Below are 25048 nucleotides of genomic sequence, written 5' to 3'. Positions count from 1 at the left end.
AGTTTTGTCTACCGAACTTCTGATTCACTAATATATGTAAGTATGTTGAAATCGGCTCACAAAAATAATAATAACAAAAGTGAATGGTTTGACAGCTAACTTTTGAAAAATCAATAAGAATAAGGAAAGCTGTGCAAGGTAGAAAGCAGCAGTTTTGTTTCTGTACTGTTAAAAACAGCAAATCATTAAATGTAGCAATTTATGTTCAGTCAGTATACAAAATTTGTAGAATACGATTATTTTGAATTTCTTTGTGAAAAATTAAATTGTGTAAAATGTGGGGAAGAAAATCAAAAGAAACTGTATTTGAAAAAAATAATATTTAATCTTCAAAAAGAAGGAAAAACGTTAAAATTTAGCAATACCAGCGTTTCAGCCATTCACAGAATTTTACAGAGGAATTCGCTGAAGTTAGGGCAGTGATCGGGAAAATCTTCAAAGTTTTGATAAAGCCGTTATCATAAGAATAATTGAACAAAATCTACGTTCTTCAGAAACTATTCAAAGCCTCGCTCAGTGTGTTGGAATACGTGTCAGCGATGAAGTTTAGACCTGCTGGTTATAATGGGCGAGCTCCTCGAATAATAAATAAATAATTGTTTTCGTTTTTTTTGTTTAATTCAATATATTTAAAATCTGTTCAATTATAAGAAAACAATAACTAAATTTCATGAAAATACACTGATGATGAATTATGGTGGTATGACATTCATTAAATAAATTTAAAACCTGGAAGTTCGAAAATCTTTATATAACGAATATGGGGGCTCAGAGAAATATTGACCCAATTCCAAGCCACCTGGCTCCACCGTGCGATATTGAAAAAATGCAGTGTATTACTCATATACGGACTTTCCGGTCTTTACATATTCAAATTGAACAACGACCCGAAACATACAGCTTACAATGCAAAGATGTGGTTATTCTACAACACTCCAAAAGTTAGGAACGCCCCCTCAGTTCTCGAATCTTCATTCGATTGAACACTTGTGGGCAAATTTGGAACATGCTATCCGCAAACACAACATACCATCCTAAAGCGGCCTCCAAGAAGCGATTCTCAAAGAATGGGGAGAAATCTCTGCGGAGTCAACAAAAAAGATTGTTTTTTTAATGCCAAATAGATTAAAAGAGGAAATAAAGATGAATACATTTACACTTGTAAGGTTAATCTAAATAAATTCTTGTATTGAAATTACTGGATCTATTCGAGTGACGCAAATTTAAAAGCACATTTTTCGAGTTGTTCGTTGAAACACCGCATATAAACAAAATTATGAAAGGTATATTTTTCATTTTCACATTTGCTTATCCAACTCCTGCGATGCCTAAATAATAATAAAACTTTTGTTAGACTCGGAGGCAATTTCTTTCTTGAAATTAACTTCCAGAATACTTTTGTAAGACACTGTCTATATCTTGTTGTTTTCAGTATCGAAAAAAATTACTCGCAAAATTTTTTAAACTACATCGAACATTGAATTAATACTTATAATAATTATATTAGGTTGTCAAAAAAGTCTTGCGGTATTTTCGCTAGTTGGCGCTGAAAACGCGTAGTTCTAGTTTTATTCGTCGCATCGGGTCATGCTATACCTTTTTGGAAAGCTCATTTCACGCGCTAACACGTGTTTGATTGATTGTCGTTTCTTTTAAGTCGTTCGTGAGTTATAGCTTCGCAAACATGGAGCAAATTTAAGAGAAAATACGGCATATTTTACAGTACTACTACGATAAAGGCAAAAATGCATCTCAAGCCGCCAATAAAATTTATGCAGTTTATGGACCCGATACAGTTTCCATTTCCACCGCTCAACGATGGTTTCAACGTTTTCGTTCTGGTGTAGAGGTGGTCGAAGATGCGCCACGCTCCGGAAGGCCTGTCGTCGAAAATTGCGATAAAATCGCTGAATTGGTCGAAAGAGACCAGCATAGTAGCAGCCGTAGCATCGGTCAAGAGCTGGGCATGAGTCATCAAAAATTCATTTCAATTTCAGTAAAAAAAAAAATTCAATAAAAATACCGCAAGACTTTTTTGACAACCCATTATATGTACATACACACTTGCGGTCAATAGAAACCCACCACCAAATACAATAGAAATAAGATCTAATGAGCATTTTTTTTAATTAGAAAATTAGTGCCATTTTTATTTGTTTGTCCACATGGTGTAATTTAGTTATGCACAAATGCTCTAAAACTCTTTTTATAAAGAATAGCCAATTAATTAAAAAAAAATTTTACAAAATTGCACACTCCATGATATGTTTGATTGATTAAATGAAAATAATGAGAAGTTAATTTAATAGGCCTGAATAATTTTCACCAAGAACGTAAGAAAAATAGGCTTTACAATAGGCTCTTCTGATAATCACAGTCATTTCTCCTTTAGTCTCACTAACTGCCTTAATTGTGGTATTCACAAGGACCTAAATTGATTTCCTTATAACGGGCCAAACCAGTTCTAAAATCTTCACCAACTGACTTTTATTTGCTGGCTTCTATTTAATAACTTCACATTCATTATGTGCCATAAGCGCTCAATAGGGATTATATAAGGCGAGTTTCCAGGCCTATCCAAGCGTTGAATCCTTAGATAATTAAACGTGATGACCATTTTGCACGATGGCATAGCTCTGAGTCATCCCAGAAGATTAGGCGTTCCGTATGAGAATAATGCTTTTTAATTGCGGATACTAAAAACTGTTAACCACTGTATGCATATGTTTGTACATTGATTATTCGATCAAGAAGCTGTAGAGGTCTCAAAACATGCTATAAAAAGCAGCCCCAAATCATTTGTCTTTGAGGAAACTTAATTTTCATTACTACACATTTATCCTGGAACCTCTCACCTCTGAATGGCGCACGTAACTTTCAATTTTACTTTCTTCAGACTACATAATCTGTTGGCAATCATTTTTAGTTTAAATTTTAGTACTTTTGAGCCCAGCCTTACTTTTATTATTATGTTCGGACCGACATTGAAAACATTTTGAAAACACATTTGTGGGTTGTGGAATCTAAGTCGTTCGGGCCGACAATGTGTGTTTTCGATGAGTTTTCACTGACAACTATCAATAGGAGGATTCTCTTGCTTTTGCAAGATTGCACAATGACACAAAATGCAAAAATCCTATGCCGAAATATGCAAGGCCAAGAGAGCACCGTGATATATGACGGCACGAAAATAAACATGGGTTTTGGTCTGACATATTTTACAGCCATTGCAAAAAATTTTCTGCGTGTGTTCGTTGTTGTCCACAGTAAATTGTCTCAACGTTCAAAGCATCACTATTATCTTTTTTTGTAAAGGACAACAATAACTGAATGGCTCAAACCAATTCTAGCTGCTATTTGCCGAGAAGATCATTCTTCTTCTAATTTCAATATGCGAATTTTTGGTCACGCGCTAATTTCTTCTCATTATTTGGCATTTTGCACACGTTTTCAAATATGCAACCAAAACACAACTATAACTGAAAAGTGTTCTACCCAACTTCATAAAAAAACAATTATTTTCCCAGTACCTACTAGATCTAGAAGAAATTCTTTTTTCAAATTTACAATTATATAGTTGAATATAGTTTACAAAAGTGGTGGTGCGATTTTATTGCCCGCAAGTGTACATATTAAGGTTATATTATGTATATGTACATGTTTTATACATCCAATTCTAATGAGTGCAACCATACAACCATAGCCTTCTCTATTTCTAAAGCTCACGACTTTTACTCAATTCACTTAATTTTTATTCACGTCAATAAAATAAAAGATTTGGTGCTTGAGAATCGATGCTTAACAGTCAGAGATGTTACTTGCATCGTTAAAATATCGGAAGGATCAGTAAAAAAAAAAACATTTTGAAAGATCATTTGGGCATAAGGAAATTGAAAGCACGATTGGTTCCAAAATCAAAATTTTTTTCGAAAAACAGCGTCGCGACTTTCCGACTACCAAGATGTCATGAAACGTATTATCACTGGTGATGAGTCTTGGATTTATGCTTACGACCCGATCAATCGGTCGAATATCGTGGCAAAGGTGAGCCGAAGCCGAAATACTTCAAAACAGGTCAAAAATCAAGGTTATGTTGACAACTTTCTTCAATTATCGAGATGAGCGAAGCCTATCCGGAAATTGACTTTAACAACTGATTCGAGAATTAGAAAAAACGTTGGCACAATTGTATTGGGGCCAATATTACTTTGAGGGGGACGACAAACATTTTGAAGAATAAATTAAGCATCTTAATATTTTGAAGAAAGTCTAACTATTTTTTGCTCATAGTAACATAAAATTGATCAGGGTGACGAACCGAATTTATGCGTTCGAATTTCGATTATGTCATTATGAGCTTTGACAAGCTGCCACAGATGGGTTTGTTTTGATTTTGTAGTGGCCCAACACATCTGGCAGAAAAATTTCTTATGCCATTATTCTTCTTTTCTTTTCACATCAACATTGGAGGGAATATTCCAACCAGTGCAACTGTTACAATTCTTAAATTTAGCGCAAGTTGGATTTTTCTAAGAACTTCTATTTTTTCTACAACTCACTCGTAGTTAAACAGTTACGCGATATTTAAATTTAATTTAAGTTTACAATTATGCGACTGCTTTAGCTTAAACCTGTATTTTTATTTTGAGCTATTAATTTAATTAATAATTTTTATACTCTCGCAACAATGTTGCTAACGAGAGTATTATAGTTTTGTTCACATAACGGTTGTTTGTAAGTCCTAAAACTAAAAGAGTCAGATATAGGGTTATATATACCAAAGTGATCAGGGCGACGAGTAGAGTCGAAATCCGGATGTCTGTCTGTCCGTCCGTCCGTCCGTGCAAGCTGTAACTTGAGTAAAAATTGAGATATCATGATGAAACTTGGTACACGTATTCCTTGGCTCCATAAGAAGGTTAAGTTCGAAGATGGGCAAAATCGGCCCACTGCCACGCCCACAAAATGGCGGAAACCGAAAACCTATAAAGTGTCATAACTAAGCCATAAATAAAGATATTAAAGTGAAATTTGGCACAAAGGATCGCATTAGGGAGGGGCATATTTGGACGCAATTGTTTTGGAAAAGTGGGCGTGGCCCCGCCCCTACTAAGTTTTTGTACATATCTCGGAAACTACTATAGCTATGTCAACCAAAGTCTACAGAGTCGTTTCCTTCAGGCATTTCCATGTACAGTTCAAAAATGGAAGAAATCGGATAATAACCACGCCCACCTCCCATACAAAGGTTATGTTCAAAATCACTGAAAGTGCGATAACCGACTAACAAAAAACGTCAGAAACACTAAATTTTACGGAAGAAGTGGCAGAAGGAAGCTGCACCCAGGCTTTTTTAAAATTGAAAATGGGCGTGGCGCCGCCCACTTATGGACCAAGAACCATATCTCAGGAGCTACTAGACCGATTTCAATGAAATTCGGTATATAATATTTTCTTAACACCCTGATGACATGTACGAAATATGGGTGAAATCGGTTCGCAACCACGCCTTCTTCCAATATAAAGCTATTTTGAATTCCATCTGATGCCTTCTCTGTATAATACGAGTATAAACATTAGGAACCAATGATGATAGCGGAATAAAACTTTACAAAAATACGGTATTTGAAAAATATGTAAATGACGTATTATGAAATCTCGATTATCACTTTACCATGCGAGAGTATAAAATGTTTGGTGACACCCGAACTTAGCCCTTCCTTACTTGTTAATTGATCGAATCGGTATTAAGTGCATAAATTATGTGGATGTCAATTTTCGGATGGAATTTTTGGATTAAAACAAAACAGCAAAACTGAACCTTTATCATTCTCAATTTCGATGGTGGGAAGAATCATTTCACTTCATTCGAAGTACATGAACTTTCTTTTCTTTCTTTTTTAAAAAACAAACTTGTGAACAAAAATCGTGGATTCGCGAGAAAAAAAATTAATTTACGATTACGGAAAATTTTCGAATACGGGAGATTTTTCCTCTGTAAAGTTCACGATAAGAAAAACACAAATTTGTGAATTTTTAATGGCTGAACAAAAATCACAGATGAACATACATATGTATTTTCAGAGTTAATCTATAGTTTAGTATATCCAGTATTACGTTCAGTTCATTTTTCTAAAAATATCTTAAATAATGACCGATATACATATGTACATATGCGATATAAAGCTGACCGTAAATTTTAAAATCTTAAATTAGGTATATGGGGAAAAAAGATACCATTTACTTACTTTTTAGCAAATTTGGCATTACAACATGTACCTATGAGAAATAAGATTGAAAGTTCTGTTATATGGGTTGTAGACGATTTCGCCTACTTTTGCACTCTAACATACGAATATTAGGATAATGTTATGTAACGAATTTGGTTAAAATTGGTCTAGTAACTCCCGAGATCTGTGATTTCACCGAAGGACCAATTTTGACTACCAACCTCTCTTGTTCCAACCCGGGTGTAAAATTTAATGTCTCTGACGCATTTAGTTATCGATTTATCGAGAGAACGGGAAAACTTTAGAAACCATCCCAGGATTTGGAGGATAAAATGGGTATGAGCGGATAGAGGAGCTTCTCCAGATCGAGAATATACATACATACCATCGCGGGAAACTTATAGTTTTCCAGATCACTAAAGACAATCTTTGTGCAAAGTTTTATCCGGCATATTAAATGCTTCTTGATTTGTCTACTGGAAACTGAACAAATCAAGTGGAATTTAAAACTGTGCTATATAGAAAGTAGGCGTGGTTGTTGTCCGATTTCGAATTTGATTGTTGTAGCTTAAGTGATTTAGGAGATATGTACATTAAACTTGTTAGAGGGCGGGGACACGTCCACTTTAAAAAAAAACAAAACAAAATTGGGAAAATTTTTGTAAACAATACCACGATTTCAGGATTAAAATGGGTATGGTTGGATAGAGAAGATTCTCCAGGTTCAAAATATTTTTGCGTTCAAAGTTGAAATAAAATGTGGTTCACGCGTATATACATAGGTCAATTTTATAAACACTAACCATTCACAAATTTGTTCTTTCACATAACCTTCGTAACGTCGACTCATCTATGATGTTATCGTCCATGCCTATGCACCATATAGAAGGACCGGACTAATGAGTGATTTATAGACTTTGATCTTTGTTCGTCGAGAGTGAACTTTTTATCTCAATTGTGGTTTCAAATTCAATAGATCGGCCGGAAATCCATCGGCCCCCGCCGCTTTGTTGTTTCTCAAATGTGTATTTGCTATGCGAACTTCTTCATGGTCGGGCAAAGGAACGTATGCATCACTGCCCTTCAGCAAGTTGGAAAAGTGTTCCCTACATAATTTTAGAACGTTTTGGGCAACAGTCACTAGGTCTCCTCTCGAGTGTCTACAAAGTATGCTCCGGTCTTGAAACCTTCAGTTAGTCGCCGCATCTTTTCGTAGAATTTTTGAGCATTACCCCTGTTGGCCAGCTTTTCAAGTTTTTCGTACTCACGTATTTTAAACTCTCTATTTTTGTCTGCAAATGCATCTCGCTTTCCTCTTCAACTCTCTGTATCTATCCCATCCCGCACGTGTTGTGGTCGATTGTAACGGTGCGGTTCGTCTGTTTTCATTCCTCATCGTACCAGCCGTTCTGATTTCGTTTGCAGGTGTACGAAAGGAGCTTGAAATGCCGCAAGAGTGCAAGTCGAGTTGAAAATCGACCATCTTTTGTGATTACAGCTTCTCGACGTCTAACCTTCCTTGTGTTTGTTGACGTGCGTTTTTTGCTGCAAAGAGGAGAGTGCGTATCTTAGCTGCAACAAGATAGTGGTCCGAGTCGATATTAGAACCTCTGAGCGTACGCTTGTCTAAAACACTGGAAATGTGTCTTCCGTCCATTACAACATGTTCGATATCGGTGGTGACTTCTCGATTCGGAGACATTTTTGTAGCTTGATGAATTTTTCTGTGCTAGTATCGAGTATTTGGAGATGTTACATCATGGAGCACGAATTTACCATTCGTTGTACCAAAGATACCTTCTTACCTCCACCCCAACCTAGCGTTAAAGTCGCCAAGCACGATTTCGACCTCGTGGCGGGGGCAGCTATCATAAATGCACTCCAAGCGCCCTTAGGAAGCGTCATTGTCCTCATCGTCCATCTCTTCCGTCGGGATTTGGGCGCAAATCAGCGATATGTTGAAGAACTTCACTTTGATGCGGATTATGGCTAAACGTTCATCCTCCGGGGTGAATGCCAGGACTCGGCGACGAAATCTCTCTCCCACCACGAAGCCCACACGGAATTTACGCTCCTTTATATGGCCGCTGTAGTATATGCTAAAAGGACCTATTCGCCTCAGTCCTTTTCCCGTCCATCGCACTTCTTGGACGGCGGTAATTAGAGCCCCTATTTTTACGAGGACATCAGCCAGCTGTGCTACGACACCTTCCCAATTAAGGGACCATTCCAGGTGCATACCCTTAAATCGTAATCCTTAATGCGTTTACCATGGTCGTCATCAAAAAGGAGGTATCTTATCCAAGACTGTTGTTTCCTTTTCATTGTATGCGTTTTTTACGTGGCGAGTCCCAAACCCATCGCATAATCTTGGGGAGGGATGGATCGCCTTCTCAGGTTAGCTCGCCTTCAAACGGATGTTCTTTGGCTACCCAGAGGGTCTAAGGCCGAAAATCGTGAGCTGCTCGAGCCATACGTTTCTAGCCACTCCCAAGAGAATGGCGCCCAGATAACTTTTCTCACTTGTGTGAACTTGTACACATAACTCCATCCTGCATATTTTAAATTGTCGTAATTTTCAACTTTAAACGGCAGTTACAATTCTATATATACATATATGTCTCCTCTGTCCAACCATAACCCCTTTAACCTTGACATCGTGGATGCCTACCACAAAATTGTTTTAATTGTAAATGATGCCGGATAAAATGGGTATCAGTGGAAAGGTGACGTTCTCCAGATCACGAAAATATATATATGTATATAGTTGCCGCTGACTTATAGTTTTAAAGATATTTGGATTTAAAGTTGAAAAATTGACAACTTTTAGATTGATAATTTGTATATTGTGAGTAACTTTTTCACTTATATTATGCACTTTTCACGTACTAGCACTTCACTATAACGTTTCTGCATATTAATTTTTTTAATATGTGTTGTAAATAAAGCTTTATTTTAATTATTTTATTTTAGTTACAATTCTCTGCAATATACAAATTATCAATGTAAAAGTTGTCAATTTTTCAACTTTAAATGCAAATATCTTTAAAACTATACGTCAGCGGCAACTACATATATATATATATATGTTCGTGATCTGGAGAACGTCACCTTTCCACTGATACCCATTTTATTCCCGAAATCCGGGGATGCTATGCTAAATCCCAGCCCTTGGCTGTTAACAAATACGGGTCCTTTCCGGTTACTTATACCTGCCTGTCGTGCGAACGGATATTTTCTTAATCTGGAGAACCTCTATCGGTACATACTAACTTTAACCCCGAAATCGGGGGATGCAATACTAAAATTTACCCCATGAAGGTGAAATAGCCACAAATAATATATTTGTAATTAGACTGTACACTTTGAAGAAACGCAAACTAATTTTGTTTACAATCATCCATTGAAAACTACTCCACAGGCGAATATGTAACTTACCTACATCGGAATCAGATTCACTCATTTTAATTGATCGAGTCTCTTCACAATTATAACAATATTGAATTCTGAACTTTACTTCAAATATCTAATGCATACTAATTTTACATCACTTTAATGCATTTACTGTTTTCTCCATTATTTTTTGTCAGTTTGTTTTTTTTTTTTTTTTTTTGGGTTCTTAAACTTCCTTTTGATGTGTTTTAAACAAACTCTGAAAACCAAGGCTACTTCTGGTAGTTACCTTATGACAATTGGTTGGTAATAGCAGAGAACGTATAATACGTTCTCTGGTAATAGCAAAAAATGTCAAAGACTACGTTCAGACTTGGAAACTTTTAAATGAAATACACATGCGTTCGATTGGTACATGCGAAGGTAAGATTTTTTGGTGTTTGGGTTTATGTGCACACAATTACTCATTGGGAAAGCAAAAAATTACAAAATTAAATTAAAAGTTAAAAAAATAATAAATGTTGGAATTATTTATTGCCTAAATAAACCCAAATACGTGAAACTGCTGTTATTTGTACCTAATTATCATAAATACAATTCAATTTTTGCTTGGTTGAGGCACATGTTTACCCAATGAAGGGGAACGTGAAATTGATATACATACATACATATATGCCGTGAATGGCGAAAAGATTTCATACCATTCTAATACATAGGTGCTGCGTGTATGGCCACATTTACTCCCGCTCGGGGAAAACCTTATAAATTAATAATAAAATATTGCTTTGAATTTCGTGAACGTATTGTACAGAAAATTGCCTGAACTGCTCTGTGTGAACACAGTGCACACTAAGAGAAAAATTGGTAATAAAAGTAAAGTAACAAAATATTCCGTGTTTTTGGCAGAGAACGTCAATCAGTTTCTAAAATGGCTTGTGCTCTGCTGCTAATATTTCTTCTTTAAAGCTTTTGCTGTGAAACACACCAGAGAACGTGTATACAAGTTCTCTGCTCAATCCTCTTATTTTGTTGATTTTGACAATTCGCACGCAGATTCGTAATTGAACATTTCCAGAGAACGTATATTTTACGCAGAGAACGTTATAAACGTTCTCTTTTATACGTTCTCTGTTCTCTGTTTGAAGTTTGACAAACGCTCACGTTCGTTGCAATTTCGTTCAGATAACGTCAAATAAATCACAAACGAAAACATAGAAAACCGAAAAAACAGAAAATTGAGTAAATATAATTAAAGAACGTCACTACATGGATATTTCTTTGATCATTATATTAAAAGAAAAATATTTGTTTCACATCCCAGAAAATTCAAAATCAGAAATAAATGAAAACGCATTTGTTTTATGTGAAATGTGAGCATGATTAACAAAGCATTTTCCAAGGTGTGTGATTAAAATAATTCTTGGAAGACCAACAAATTTCTGTTAAGCTGGTCCAAAAGGCGCTGTCGTAGCTGCAAATATAACAGAATCGATTTATTCGAATATTTCTTAAGTAATACCTTTTTAATACAAATGAAATGCAAGAAAAAGTTTCTTGTAAGTAAACAATAGAGTTACTATTACATTAAAAATATATTAAAAGCATTTTTCGTTCTCATTGAAAAAGAATATTTACATTACTTGTTGAAAGGGATTTCAACATTTATAAAGATTGCTGAGATTAATTGCAACAAACAGTTCATATGATTTGTCAATAGTGTTATATTTACTACTTACATTATCGGAGTCATAAGGAATTTATCAAATTTTATCGTGGCAAATATTTATTTGAGACACTGGATATAGGGCATAAGAATGGCTCCTCTATCTTGCCCAACTGACTCCATCGATTTCTGGAGAAATGAGATGCCAGAACGCGCCGAAGTCAGCTGCCTTATGCCAAATGGTATTCTTATTCTAACAGTAGTACCCATTAATTGTACTATCCGGGAAATCAAAACGGTAAGTTTAAAACTATGAAAATAATAAAAACATATTTTTAATTTTAAAGAGGAAAGTATAAAATGTTAACTTCTCCGGCCAAGACTCTCTCAAGTCGGAGAATTCCTCAAAATTATGTGCGGAAATGTTTTCTCATACTACAATCATGACACTATGATTTCTGTAAGACTTTAGACTTTAGTGACCCCAGTTGATTCAGTATCGGGGAAAAGGAATAAAGATCGGTTCGCCTATTTTAAGTCATGCGGACCGTTTTAAAGAAATAATAAAAGTAATCAATTTTGATAATGTAAAATTTTATTGCTCTCTCTTATTATTCTATTAACCAACAATTCTGTTGAAAGTTTGAACACTATTTCTGTGCATAATTTACCTGGTAACGCCGGGGAGTTTTTTTTTTTAATTTTTTAATAGTTCTTATATTACAAAAGTGTTCTAAATAATATAAAATATTTCGAAAAAACGCCCTCGCGGTTTCTTGAGAAAAACTGTTATCTAATGAACGAGTTACAAGAGGCACTTCGCCTCCTAATAGATTTTATTGACAGTGTCTATGGCTGATTTTTACCGAAAATATTGGTTAATCTGTGAGATATATTATTGAAAGTTAGGAAAAATTTTTTTGTCATAAAAATGTTCCCTTGTGCCAAAAACGAATACTATATGTACTTTCCTGAGAGATCATCAGTTTCTGACAAAAATATGTTGTGCCAAAAATAGATAAAATCAGATCACTATAACCTCCAGTCTGCAAAACGTATATATTTATATGTTATAATTGGCATTTCAAACTTCCGATTGGTTTTATAACGCAAACATATATCGCTCAATATGTAACATTGATATATTATATACACTACAACAACGAATTAATCCATCTACCATATTCTACATATGAGCAATTCACAACCTGTCGTAAAGCATCGTAAAATTATAAAAAAAAAGTGTAACAATTTATAATTTTACGATGCTTTACGACAGGTTGTGAATTGAACAATATAATAATTTTCATTATTGGAGCACAATTTATGCCGCATATCTCGGACAGTCTATATGTTATCTTCATAAAATTTCTTGGGTGCATGTTCTCGACACACACACGTTAGTGCAAGAGTGGTCGATTTTTGGTTTATGAGTTTAAATCACATATATGTAGGTATCTCATTTTAGTTAATTAGGTTGATTTTAATACCAATATATCACATATGAAGCGAATTAAAAAACAAACAAACATGATTGTAATCTCTTTATCCTTTAGTCGAATAATGAATGTTAAATTCTTGTGCAACAATTTTTAATGTAATGTTTTGGCAACATCTGAAAATATTTCAATCGCTTTGATCCTAATGAGAGTACAAAATGTTCTGTTAGACTGAAACTCAGTATTCCTTTCCTGTTAAACAATTATTCGTGAAGCATTTATAATTCTACGCATTTTGTAAAAAAAAATTAAAAAATCATTTGCAGTGATGATTATAATTTTTAATTTTCTTATTTAATGTTTTAGGAAGTTATTAGAGAGGCAAAAAACTTCCCGCTATGTCATTTAATAAAAGATCCTTGTGACTATGAAGTCAGTGGTATTTCAAATTTTGCTAATGTAGACTGTTTTACTGACGAAACCAAACGTCTATCGGAAATACAACCATTTTTTTGTTTACTTCGTTTGGGAGAACGCACAGAACCCTCAACTATATCAAGTGATTATGAGCTATCCAAGCTGGTTAGTAATATGATTGGAAAATCATTTGAAGAATATAGCGCGCAACGGACACCGGAAGTAGATGACTTTCGGCGCAAACTGACGCATCTCTGTGATAAAATGGAACAAGTGCGGTCTCGCTTCACTTGGTCAGAGAAGTTGCTCTATGAACATCCCATGCGTGTTGCAAATACCCCCGCTATGCCCGAACTAATACGTAAACGACTGGGTGGTACAAGTTTTCTTATTGTTGTTAAATTAGAGAATGACGAAGGCTCCTATACAATTCCTGTTAGTGAACACGATACTTCAAGTACAGTGATTGAATCTGCACTAATGAAGATGCAGCGCTCTCAAATAAGAGTAGGAGATCGACCATCAGACTATATACTAAAAGTACGTGGTCGCGACGAATTTATTTTCGGTGAATACCCGATTATTCAGTTCATATATATACAGGTAAATTCTATCTATATATAGGAAATGTGAAATATATGTTTATGTTTTTGCATTCAAATATATTATACAGGAAAGTCTTTCCGGTTCCGATGTTCCCAATGTTGTTTTAAAACCTATACACACACTACAATCGTATATAAACTACAGGAATGATTTAAACTTTTCTCACAAGCGAACACGAAGGCCGGAATATAATCCTCCATCTTTGCTAAACGATCCGTGCCAAGACCGAAAGGCCATTTCATCGTGGGACATATTAAGTCCTTTCAAATTACGAATTCATCAAATCGAGAATGTAAATTGTGATCTCTCTCGCGCTATCAAAGTGGGTGTACATATTGGTCTTTTCCATGGAGAGCGTCGTCTTTGTGCAACACAGTCCATTGAAATAGCAATTAGTAACAATCGTTCATTTACATTCGAGAAAGACATTTCTTTCGATATACAAGTACAAAATTTGCCTCGAATGGCGCGTTTATGCATGGTTGTCTACGAAGTAACGAAAGCATCGAGATCCAAAAAATCTTCAAACTCAAATCGCGATAATATTTACAAAGAAGCCAATACATATGTAAATAACAACCCCTTGGCTTGGGTTAATACGACCATATTTGACTACAAACATCAAATGCTATCTGGCTGTATATCCCTCTACACATGGACTTACGCAGATGATATTCAGTCGGAGGAAATTTTCCACCCCCTAGGTACGATTGAACCAAATCCTCGTAAAGATGGATGTGCTATAGTTAAATTAGCATTTCAGTGGTAAGTCCTATTTCGTCTTATTGTACGAGTATTTGTTTTAAATTTGAAATTACAGTTCCAGTTATGAAAATATACAGTTTCCATCGATGTTAGCGGTACTCAAGTATGCAGAAGAGTTACATCATGGGGAAGTACTTAGTAGCGATAAATTACATGAAAACTCCAAACCGATCAGCGCTATGCTCTCACAGTATCTTCGCATAGATAAAGTATATGAAATGCATGATCAAGATCGCAATGCACTATGGTCGAGAAGGTAAAATTGAAATTTTAACTTAAACTTAAAAAAAATAGTATATACATTTTTTCTAGATATGAAATTTTGGCCGAAGCTCCTGAGGAGTTATCTACTTTGTTGCACTGTGTTAATTGGAACGAACGTGACGAAGTAGCAGAGACGTGGAATTTATTGCAACAATGGCCTGCAATATCTGTAGAGAGATCACTGGAATTACTTGACTATGCGTATCCGGATCCAGCGGTTCGAAGTTTCGCCATACGCTGCCTCCGTTTTTTGAGGTTGGTATAATCTAAAAACAATTTTGGTTTAAACATAAAGTGTCTTTTTTTTATTCAATAGAGATGAGGAACTATTGCTATATCTCTTACAACTGGTGCAAGCCATGAAACATGAGTCTTATCTAGACTGCGATTTAGTAACGTTTCTGCTCGAGCGGGCGTTGCGCAATCAACGAATTGGTCACTATTTCTTTTGGCATTTGCGATCTGAAATGCAAACTCTTTCCATGCAGACTCGCTTTGGTCTATTACTTGAAGGGTACCTCAAAGGTTGCAAACCACACGTGCCTCACCTTTGCAAACAACTAAAAGTTTTAGACGCCCTCAAAGCTGGTTCTCTGATTGCAAAAAAAGGAAGCAAAGAAAAAGGTCGAAAGGAGATGCAAGACTTTCTTTCCAGTCCAAGCAATAGTAGTATATTCCAGAGCATACAAAACCCATTGAATCCCAGTTTTCGATGCAAAGGTATACAGCCAGAAAAATGCAAAGTAATGGACTCGAAAATGAGACCACTCTGGATTGTGCTAAAAAACGCGGATCAAAGTTGTAATGATATTTATATAATATTTAAAAATGGCGACGATTTACGGCAGGATATGTTAACATTGCAAATGTTGCGTGTCATGGACCAATTGTGGAAAAATGAAGGGTAAGTCCCCTTTTATATGAAATTCGTTATCGATATCCAATCATAAAAACATATTTAGTCTAACAAGTATTACTAAATATAATATTTTGTTTTTTTTTTTTATTTAAGGAGTTACATTACTTTTGTTTTATATCCTGAAATATACTTATGAAAAAATAAAATGTTGTTTAGTATAGTTTTTGCTCTATATGATCAAACGAAACAGATGGAGATTTGAATATTAAAAGCTATACTTTTTTGAATAAATATGTGAACGAAAAATGTTTATGACAAATTAAATAAACGCAAACTTCAAGTCAATTAGTAAAGAACAGTGTTCGGCAATGGCTCCAATCATGGCACCTTAAATATCCTATGACATACATATATTTAACTAATATTGCAAACATTTTCAATATAATCTTTATATTTATGTTATTTTGATATAGTATGGATTTTCGCATGAATATTTACAACTGCATTAGTATGGAACGTCGTTTAGGAATGATTGAAGTGGTGCTAAATGCTGAAACAATCGCCAATATTCAAAAAGAGAAGGGTATGTTCTCAGCAACATCACCATTTAAGAAAGGCTCCCTATTTAGTTGGTTGAAGGAATATAATCGTACTGAAGAAGAAATGAATAAAGCAATAAACGAATTTACATTGAGTTGCGCTGGATATTGTGTAGCCACATATGTTCTAGGTGTAGCCGATCGACATTCAGATAACATAATGGTTAAACGTAACGGGCAGGTAAATATCATAATACAAACCAATTTAGAAATTTCGCATCTAAAAATTCTTTACCATATAGCTTTTTCATATTGACTTCGGTCACATACTAGGCCACTTTAAAGAGAAATTTGGTGTGCGTCGTGAGAGAGTTCCTTTTGTATTAACGCATGATTTTGTATATGTCATAAGTAAAGGACGTAACGACCGAGATTCGGAAGAATTTCTTTATTTTCAAAATATGTGCGAAAAGGTATGAAAACAATTATGCAAAACTATTAACAAATTATTTTATATACAAGTACATATATTTTTGAATTGTCTTGCTTTCTTTATCGCAGGCATTTTTGGTGTTACGAAAACATGGCTGTCTTATATTATCTCTATTTTCAATGATGATTTCAACCGGACTACCAGAACTATCCTCTGAAAAAGATCTTAATTACTTAAAGGAAACTCTAGTATGCCCTATTCCTATTTCCTTCGCCTTAGCTTTAAAATTTTTTTCATTTTAGGTTCTTGACTATACCGAGGAGAAAGCCCGCGAACACTTCCGTTCAAAGTTTAGCGAAGCTTTAGTCAACTCTTGGAAAACTTCTTTAAATTGGGCTTCGCATAATTTTTCAAAAAATAATAAGCAGTAGACAAATGCATTTAAAGTATTAACGCATAAATCAGCATTTTGAATTTGAGTTAAAACAAATTCTAATGGTAGTAATAGCTCTGTAATTGTAAGTTGGCATTAAATACAATGAATGATAATATACATTAATACGTATATTTTGTTCAGCGCTGTAATATGCTGCCACTCACAACATTGATTACGTTAAGCCTTCATGAGTAATGTTTCAAACACTTGGAAACTCATTAATACTTTTAAATTTTTCCAAATACATAAATTAATTAGTACCAAAAAGATTAGCATTTATCATTATGAAACCATTGCAGCTTTAATTCTAATAGCCATACTATTTAAAAAGTTTTTGCATTGTGCTGGCGCCATGCAATTCCTTATCTTTTGCATATTAATGTTTGCATTGGAGCCTGTCTCCACAAATATGGATTTATATATATATAACACACACAGTTAAGTGTTATAATCCTTTTGTGTTAAAACCAGATCTTGAATCTATGCTACAGATCCTTGCCCTGTTGAATGACTATGACTTCGGAAAATCTATTCAAACAGAGTTAATAGGTCTATTATAAAATATGAGATATTACATAGGTTTAAGTTAACCCAAGCATACAAATAAGTAACTGGTTTAGCTCTAGATTTTGCGCAGCACTTCAATCGTAATAATTATGAGCCACATAAGTATATGTGCACGTATGTTTTTGTTGTTGTTTGCAAGGGCACCCTATTAGCAAATGCCATAAAAATTTATAATATGGTTTTCAAAAAGTTACAATTAAAAAAAGGTACAGTTCAGAAGGACTACTAACTTTTTTTTAATATACAAACAACATGTTTTGTCTTGATAAACATCAAACATAATGTGATGACGCAATACTCACAAATACAATTCATCGAATTCGATTGAGAATTGTATTATAATATATTATTTAAATAATGAGATTGCACTACATTTTATTTAGAGTAGCTAATGCGAAAGTTTCTTTTGAAATAAAAATTATGAAAAAGAATGTGTCACTAATTGACAATTTTTTTTCAAATTTTTGCACGCAAAAACTGAGTTATATTAGGTCATTAACTGAGTTTAATTACGACATGAAAACGTTTAATTTTAACATTACTTTAGGCAAAGAACCTCAATTATCACATGAGCAACTTCTGGCAGCAAGGTAGCGCTTTTTCCTCCTGATCCGTTCTACAATGAGCCTAAGTGTGATGGAAGACATAGTTGCAGTAACTGCAGTCCGAAAAACCATGTTAAAAAACTTCTGAGTTGTACAGACTTTAACGTTATACGTATTTACCTAGTTTATCGGACCCGGATTTTTATCCGGCCATAAAAGCAGCAGAATTCTGCCGCTACAACAACAACAACAATGATATTGTCATTGCTAGTGGTAGTCTGACAAAACTGATGTCCATTGATGCGTCGGACCCTCTGCCCGTAGTTAAATTTATTAAAACTTTAGATATTTAATTTATGGAAGAAGAAATACGCGCACTAATTTATGTAGATGTCAGTTTATACTACACCTATTGTTGGATTAGGATGAAAGACGTATTGGCCGACAAAGCACAAAAGAGATTCAAGATGTTATTAGGAGAAAAAAAAGTTTCCATCAATTCCAGACAAATTTAATACTTTATAGCAGATATACTACTTCTAGACTGGTTGGGAGTTAACCATTTTATCAAAGTATCGACAACGAATTATCTGAGCGGTCGGTAATCATCAGTATGATTTCAGGTTGAAACCCCATAATGCTAGTGTCCTCTCCCCGCTTCTTTTTAAATTCTATATCTCGAAAAAAGCTCATAAGCTGATAATAAGGCGACATATGTATGTATGTGCATATGTTCACAAGTAAGTTTTCTGCTAGGCATGACTTCGTGATTATCTTGTGTGTTTATATATTGGGTAGTCGAAAAAGTCTTTTCGTATTTCTGTTCAAACTTCAACTTATTTTTTTATATTTATAATAACAAATAAATAAACAAATATGTCCCATTTTAGTCGATCACTTTTTGCCATTTTTCCGCAAAAGACTTATTCCATCAGTGTAAATCGAAATTTCTAGAACGGAAGCAAGCGAACCATTGTTGTGCTACACGAACTGATACGAGTATAGCATCGTCTCCGTAAGCTTTACAAATTTCATTGGTGGCTTTTTTTATACAAAAATTTCAAAATATAGTGAATTTCTTTATTATTTTTACTAATTTTTGAACATCTAAATGAAGCTTAAAATCTCATCTTTCCAGCACTATAGGGTATGACATATTGTGATTGGTAGCACTGGAGATATACGACTGCAACGGCATCTATTGACAAAATACGAAAAGACTTTTTCGATTACCCAAGATATATTTCACTGGTACCCGCTAAACGGAATCAGTTTGGAAGATACAACAACAATAATAACATTAAACTTTTTTTTGATTTTGTCGTAGCGGCAGAATTCTGTCGAGTTTACAGTCCTTGGCCGGATAAAACATCCGGGTTCGTTCCGGTTACATGGACATGACTATCGTGGGAACGAACTTTGATCGGTCAGTCTGTACGGCAGCTATATGCTATGCTGACGCGGTTTGGATGATTTCTTTGGAGATTGCATCATTGCCTTCGGTAATAACACTTTATTCCGATCGTTCAGTTTATATGGCAGCTATATGCCATATTGATCCGATATCGATGTCGGCCATTCCAACAAAGGAGGAGGTGAGAAAAGTACTTGTGTAAAATTTCAGATCAATACCTCAAAAAATGAGGGATAAGTTAGAGACAAACGGATATGGCTAAATCGACTAGGCTCATCATTATCATTTACATTATTTATTTTATAGTTTCATTGACGTTTCCTTTTCTGTGTTAGAAACTCATTATACCCTGTTCACAGTAAAATACATACTAAAAGTTCTTACCGTTCCAATTTGTGAAAAAAAAACGAAACGGTAGGAGTGGAGACATCATGGGCTTAAATACCGTTAGATTCGCCATTTTGATACACTATCGCAAAATCTTTCTGGTCCAGCTATCTCGTTGTTGTTGCACTGAGTGAGAGAAACTTCAATTGCAGTATTTTGGTTTTACTCATAAAAAGCAACAGTTCCCATATTTTATTAGGATTTACGCCTAGTCAGTTGTTCCCGGCTCTTTGCATATTCACACTGATTGCGGAAGTAAACCTCCTTGATACCATCAGCGTTATGTCGTTTAAGTAATAAAATCTTAAATCTATTTAAAAACTAGACAGACTCAAGCAAGTGATTGAGCTGTTTTGGTGATACATCGCTTTTTAATACGCAGGCATATCTCTTATTTTAAGTCGTGTTTGATCGCAGGAATGTACCAAAGCATTAGCCAAAGGGTTTGGGTGATCTCGGAGTTTAGATACATATATATTTAATTCTGCTGTCTTCTACTTCTTTTTTTACCATAGGAATACAAGGTCTTTATGGATATTTTCGTTACGCATGTACCATGGTGAACACGTGATTGTTCTAAGCATTTTTGATTGGAACCTTTGTATTAGATCAATATTAGTTGCACAGGTCGTACCCCACAGTTGAATGCCATACATCCAAATCGGCTTTATGACCGCATTATATAAAAGCACTTTGTTGTCTAGGCTAAGTTTGGAGTTTTTATTTAAAAGCCAATTTAAATTTGCAGCTCTAATCTTCATACATATTATTTTACTAGAGATATGTTTTGTCCACGTGAGCCTTCTATCTAGGTGAATACCAAGATATGTTACTTCGTTCGCTTGGGGTACTAAAATATTGTTTATTTTTACTGCCGGTCATATCTTTGGTCTTAGCGAAAATGTAATATGCTTACACTTCTGTTCATTCACGTTTATACGCCAGTTCGCTAGCCACTCTTCGACAGAACTTAAATGCTTCGCTAATATTCGTGATGCTAAAATGTGGCATTTGTTACGGCTCATTATAGCTGTGTCATCCGCAAAAGTTGAAGTTAATACATTATTAGCTGTTGGAAGATCTGCTGTATATATTATACACATGTTGTCCTAAGCAATAATGTTTGCAGTAAATTTCCTACAAAACTATGAGTTTTGCAATTTAAAATGATTTTTTTTCATCGAGTTATATAATTCATAAGAGAGAGAAACATTTGGCTTAAAATAATCAAACTTCCACCGTTAATATCTTTTTAACGGTTAGGTTTACGAAAAAAATTAAGAGACCATTTTGTAAAGCATTAAATTTCGCAAATGTATTAAGGCGAGATTGGATTACAATTATATTTTGAATATTACTAACTTATGAACACTCAGGACCGACCTAGCAAGTTTGCACAATGGACTCCTTTTCAAGCACTTTCTCCTGGGATGATTTTAAAGAAACTGTAGTTGGAGTTAAGCCACCACCCACAGCAGACGAAGAGATCCGAGTTGCTCCGATAATCTAGATTGACCCTTGCACATCTTCGTTGCTGCAACAACTTATCCAGAATCGATCCCGACATACCATGTTTTTATTCTTCGTGCAATTAGTCACCACATTAGTCTAACCATATTTTTGGATGACCAATGAATCCCACTCATCTAACACTCTCTCCCTATTATTCGACCATGCTAAAACAGCAATTTCCAGGGCTTACCGTTGGGTTACTACTAAGACAACCGCTACAGCTGCAACAGCAATATTGACATGTCATAGAGGTTTAAGCTTTTATTTACCTTACATCGTTATCATTTTGTACTCTTACTGCGGAAGTTTTAGACACTTTATAATTATACCTAAAAAAAACAAGTTGAAAATATAATTTTTTTTTTAATTGGCGTAGACACCGCTTACGCGATTATAGCCGAGATAACAACAGCGCGCCAGTCGTTTCTTTACACTACGTGGCGCCAATTGGATATTCCAAGCGTAGCCAGGTCCATCTCCACCTGGTCCTTCCAACGGAGTGGAGGTCTTCCTCTTCCTCTGCTTCCCCCGACGGGTACAGCGTCGTATACTTTCAGAGCTGAAGTGTTTTCGTCCATTCGGACAACATGACCTAGCCAGTGTAGCCGCACAAGAAAGTTTGAAATTTTAACCGAACAAACCTTGAGATTAACTTTCATTCTAAATACATCTGATCCGATCGGACTAACACAACAGCGCTGCTCATAACCCCCATGCGTAAGAAAGGATTGCGCGGTCACACACATACACAAAAGTTTCGGGTAGTATTTTCAATTTGGTCTTAAACGTTTTAAAAAGAAGTTCAGATAACGCCCATGGTAATTGACGTCTAATTTAGGGTTGACGGCAGTAAACTTAGCACGAATAGTAATTACAAACTGTCAATTCTCAAATAAAATAGTCGAAAAGGGACTATAATAATTCATAATACAGTATATATTATATAATTGTTAATGAAAGTAAAGCCTCTTGGTCTAGACCCATATACCTAATTTATAGAGTTCATTAAGTATCCCCTATGGGGGATATATCAAATACAATGATTCACGTCCTTCAGGTGGATTCTAATCGATTACTAACTTTATTGAATGACAAAAGTCATACGCAACACTTTTTATGAAGTTTTGTAGTCAACCGAAGCACAATTCCTCACTTTTGATACTTATGGAGTGCAAGAAAATTGTAATATATAGATAAGTGTATTCGGCTATTCTCTTCGAAGACTACTTGGTGTTGAATAATATCATAAACCTTAATTAGAATTCAGATCGATATCTCAAAAACTAAGAGACTAAATCAGCGCGTGTCACGTTGGTCATTTATACTATGTGTTTATATACTTTATGGGGTCTTCGACGTTTCCCAGTGACTTTATAAAAATACAATATTCAATTTAAAAACAAAAATAAAAAACCATTTTACCAACTTTTTGTCGAAATTTCGCGTTTTATTTGTTACACTACTAAGTTTTTGTCCGAAATACGTCCTAAATTTTAAATATAGGTATATAATTATAATTCACTGAAATGATTTTTTTGTGATTTGTTTTATATACCGTTAGAGCTTTTATATTGTAATTTATTTTTATAAAAGTCTGCACAGTTCCTCTTAAATGTTTGCGCACCACTAAAAATTTGACCGCAGCTGTACATGCCCATGAAGTACAATACAAATTTCAGCTGTATTCATTATTATTAGCTATTCATTCATCGAATGGGAAATTATTAGCTAAGTAGCTCGTTACGGTGAATGGCGATCGTTACTTGGCCGGAACAGCTGTATTCATTATTATTAGCTAAGGCTATCCCAAAATTAGAATTTAAGAAGCGTCGATTGGAAGAAGCGCTGGTATAAGTACATCGAATGGGACTATCATAAAGGCGACAATATTAATGTAGACAAAAAATTTTTTTTAAATTAAAATTCCGGTTAAAAAAATGTTTATAAGATAAAAGTAAAAACACAAAGCCTTGTTTACACAATTTTTCATTACCTACAACATTTTTTCTATAGGACTCGTAGGTTTGCCGGAAATCGGAATAAATCGTTTTTAACGCTTAAAAATTCAATTAAGACAGATTTGGTATTACCACATAACATTACCAGAAATAGATGCTCTGTGAAATTCAATCAGAAACCTCACAGGTATAAAGTTAAGCGGATAAATAAAAATCCGTATATTTGGTATACGGAGACCCTTTTTACACTTGCTCTTATTAAGTTTTTATTACACTGATAGTAATTTTTAGCATAACGGCATGCTTATAATCTGAAAATCAAGTATATAATCCCATACACAATACCCACCATAATACATGTACATACATATGTATAAGTACCTACAATATCTCCACTGATTTATATATACAAACATTGTCTTTTATTTTCAATTGCAACAGTAATGTATGTAGGAGTATAAACCCATCTAATGAAATTAATGGTTTTAAACAAATTGTTTTATTACAATTTATTTGGTAGCCCTTAAATTAAAACTTTTACTAAATTTTTAATTTTTATCATAAATATTTTTTTATTTTACATTCATTATTAAAAACTACATCTCATAGGTGTGTTAAAATGTGTGATTCTGATTTGAGTTGTCGTGTACTGTGCAGTTTTATTTAACTTTGTGTTATACTTTTGCCATTTTGTATTGACTGTTGGTGATAAAGGCACTATGTTTATATATAACATTTACTTTATTGTTTTTACTTTCCTTGAACAGTTATAGTACTTTATTGTTTTTACTTTCCTTGGACAGTTTTAGTAAGTTAAATATATTTTTTTTACAAAAGCAAAATACGAACTTTTATATGTATTCATGCTATTTTTATTTGTAAATCATAAAAAGTATATAAAATTCGTTTATTTTTTTGTATTGTATTGTTTTTAATTTTTATTTTTAAAACTAAAATCTTCAATAATAACTGGAAAATGAAGGAATGATATATAAAAAATAAATTATTAAGCCAGAACGTTAAACGAGGTAGTGCTTAAAAGAAATAAGTCATTTTCTAAAGAGATGGAGCTTTTAAAACTATAAATATTTTTTATTAAACAATAATCTTTCATTTAACGTATGCACATGTATGTACATTAATATATGCAAATATATTTGCTTTTATATTTGTTCATTTCGGCTGATTAATCCCATGAATTCGGACCACATCTTCTTGTCTTAAATTAGTATACAGGAAAGCTGGGTATATATAAATTCTTTACATTAAAATCTTTCATATATGGTATTCCACTCAAATTTTTCAATGGTTATTTTTATGCCTATCTACCTACTTAGTTTTTAGTGTAAATATTTTATGTCTATTAGAAAAATGTTTTCGAATTTAAGTTTTTTTCTTTAATTCTAAAGACTTGTATCGTAAAACTTTTGTAAAATATTTGATATATGTATGTGTATGTATTTTAATATTTGTATTTTTATAATTATTTTAAGGCTAACAGCAGAGCGTTCGCTAGTGGTAATTGTTAAAATCACGCTTTCATTTTCTAGCTTATGAAAACAAAATAATTATTACTTTTATAAGTTGTTTTTGTCTTTATAGTTGTGAATCAAAAGTATTA

General features: G+C 34.2%; 2 protein-coding genes across 6 annotated transcripts in view; one reads left to right on the top strand and one right to left on the bottom strand.

Annotated features, from left to right (window-relative positions):
- Window positions 1-9906, bottom strand: part of LOC120781628 (leucine-rich repeat serine/threonine-protein kinase 1) — a 48879-nt gene extending 38973 nt beyond the window's left edge. For all 3 annotated transcript variants that reach the window (XM_040113882.1, XM_040114033.1, XM_040113949.1), the window contains exon 1: window positions 9669-9906. Coding sequence is in view for 1 of the 3 variants with exons in the window: in XM_040113949.1 (XP_039969883.1) it covers window positions 9669-9693 (25 nt within the window). In the remaining 2 variants the exon portion in view is untranslated. The remainder of the gene's footprint in view (window positions 1-9668) is intronic.
- Window positions 9907-10775: 869 nt separating this feature from the next.
- Window positions 10776-17311, top strand: LOC120781863 (phosphatidylinositol 4,5-bisphosphate 3-kinase catalytic subunit delta isoform). 3 transcript variants are annotated; one of them, XR_005706206.1, is made up of 11 exons: window positions 10776-11584; window positions 13092-13745; window positions 13816-14513; window positions 14569-14769; window positions 14826-15032; window positions 15094-15681; window positions 16110-16416; window positions 16478-16648; window positions 16737-16856; window positions 16911-17126; window positions 17186-17311. XR_005706206.1 is itself a non-coding variant. In XM_040114134.1 (11 exons), exons 2-11 carry the CDS (start codon window positions 11438-11440, stop codon window positions 17037-17039), a joined length of 3222 nt encoding a protein of 1073 aa, XP_039970068.1. In that variant the 5' UTR covers window positions 10776-11179; window positions 11250-11437; the 3' UTR covers window positions 17040-17311. The 3 variants fall into 3 exon arrangements, 2 of the variants coding, with proteins under 2 accessions (XP_039970068.1, XP_039970027.1); XM_040114134.1 differs by having other exon boundaries at window positions 10776-11179; window positions 11250-11584; window positions 16911-17311; XM_040114093.1 differs by having other exon boundaries at window positions 16911-17311.
- Window positions 17312-25048: the final 7737 nt, after the last annotated feature.

The sequence above is a fragment of the Bactrocera tryoni genome, chromosome 1 (genome assembly GCF_016617805.1).
Source record: "Bactrocera tryoni isolate S06 chromosome 1, CSIRO_BtryS06_freeze2, whole genome shotgun sequence".
Lineage (NCBI taxonomy): Eukaryota > Metazoa > Arthropoda > Insecta > Diptera > Tephritidae > Bactrocera > Bactrocera tryoni.
This window is presented reverse-complemented; position numbering and strand designations above follow the sequence as displayed.

What these genes read in the sequence shown, in the direction of transcription:
- LOC120781863 (XM_040114134.1), top strand. Translation starts at nt 11,438, where the DNA reads ATGGCTCCTCTATCTTGCCCAACTGACTCCATCGATTTCTGGAGAAAT. An exon ending in TGGTTAAACGTAACGGGCAG is followed by an intron (nt 16,417 to 16,477) that starts GTAAATATCATA and finishes TTTACCATATAG; the next exon opens with CTTTTTCATATTGACTTCGG. An exon ending in TTCAAAATATGTGCGAAAAG is followed by an intron (nt 16,649 to 16,736) that starts GTATGAAAACAA and finishes TCTTTATCGCAG; the next exon opens with GCATTTTTGGTGTTACGAAA.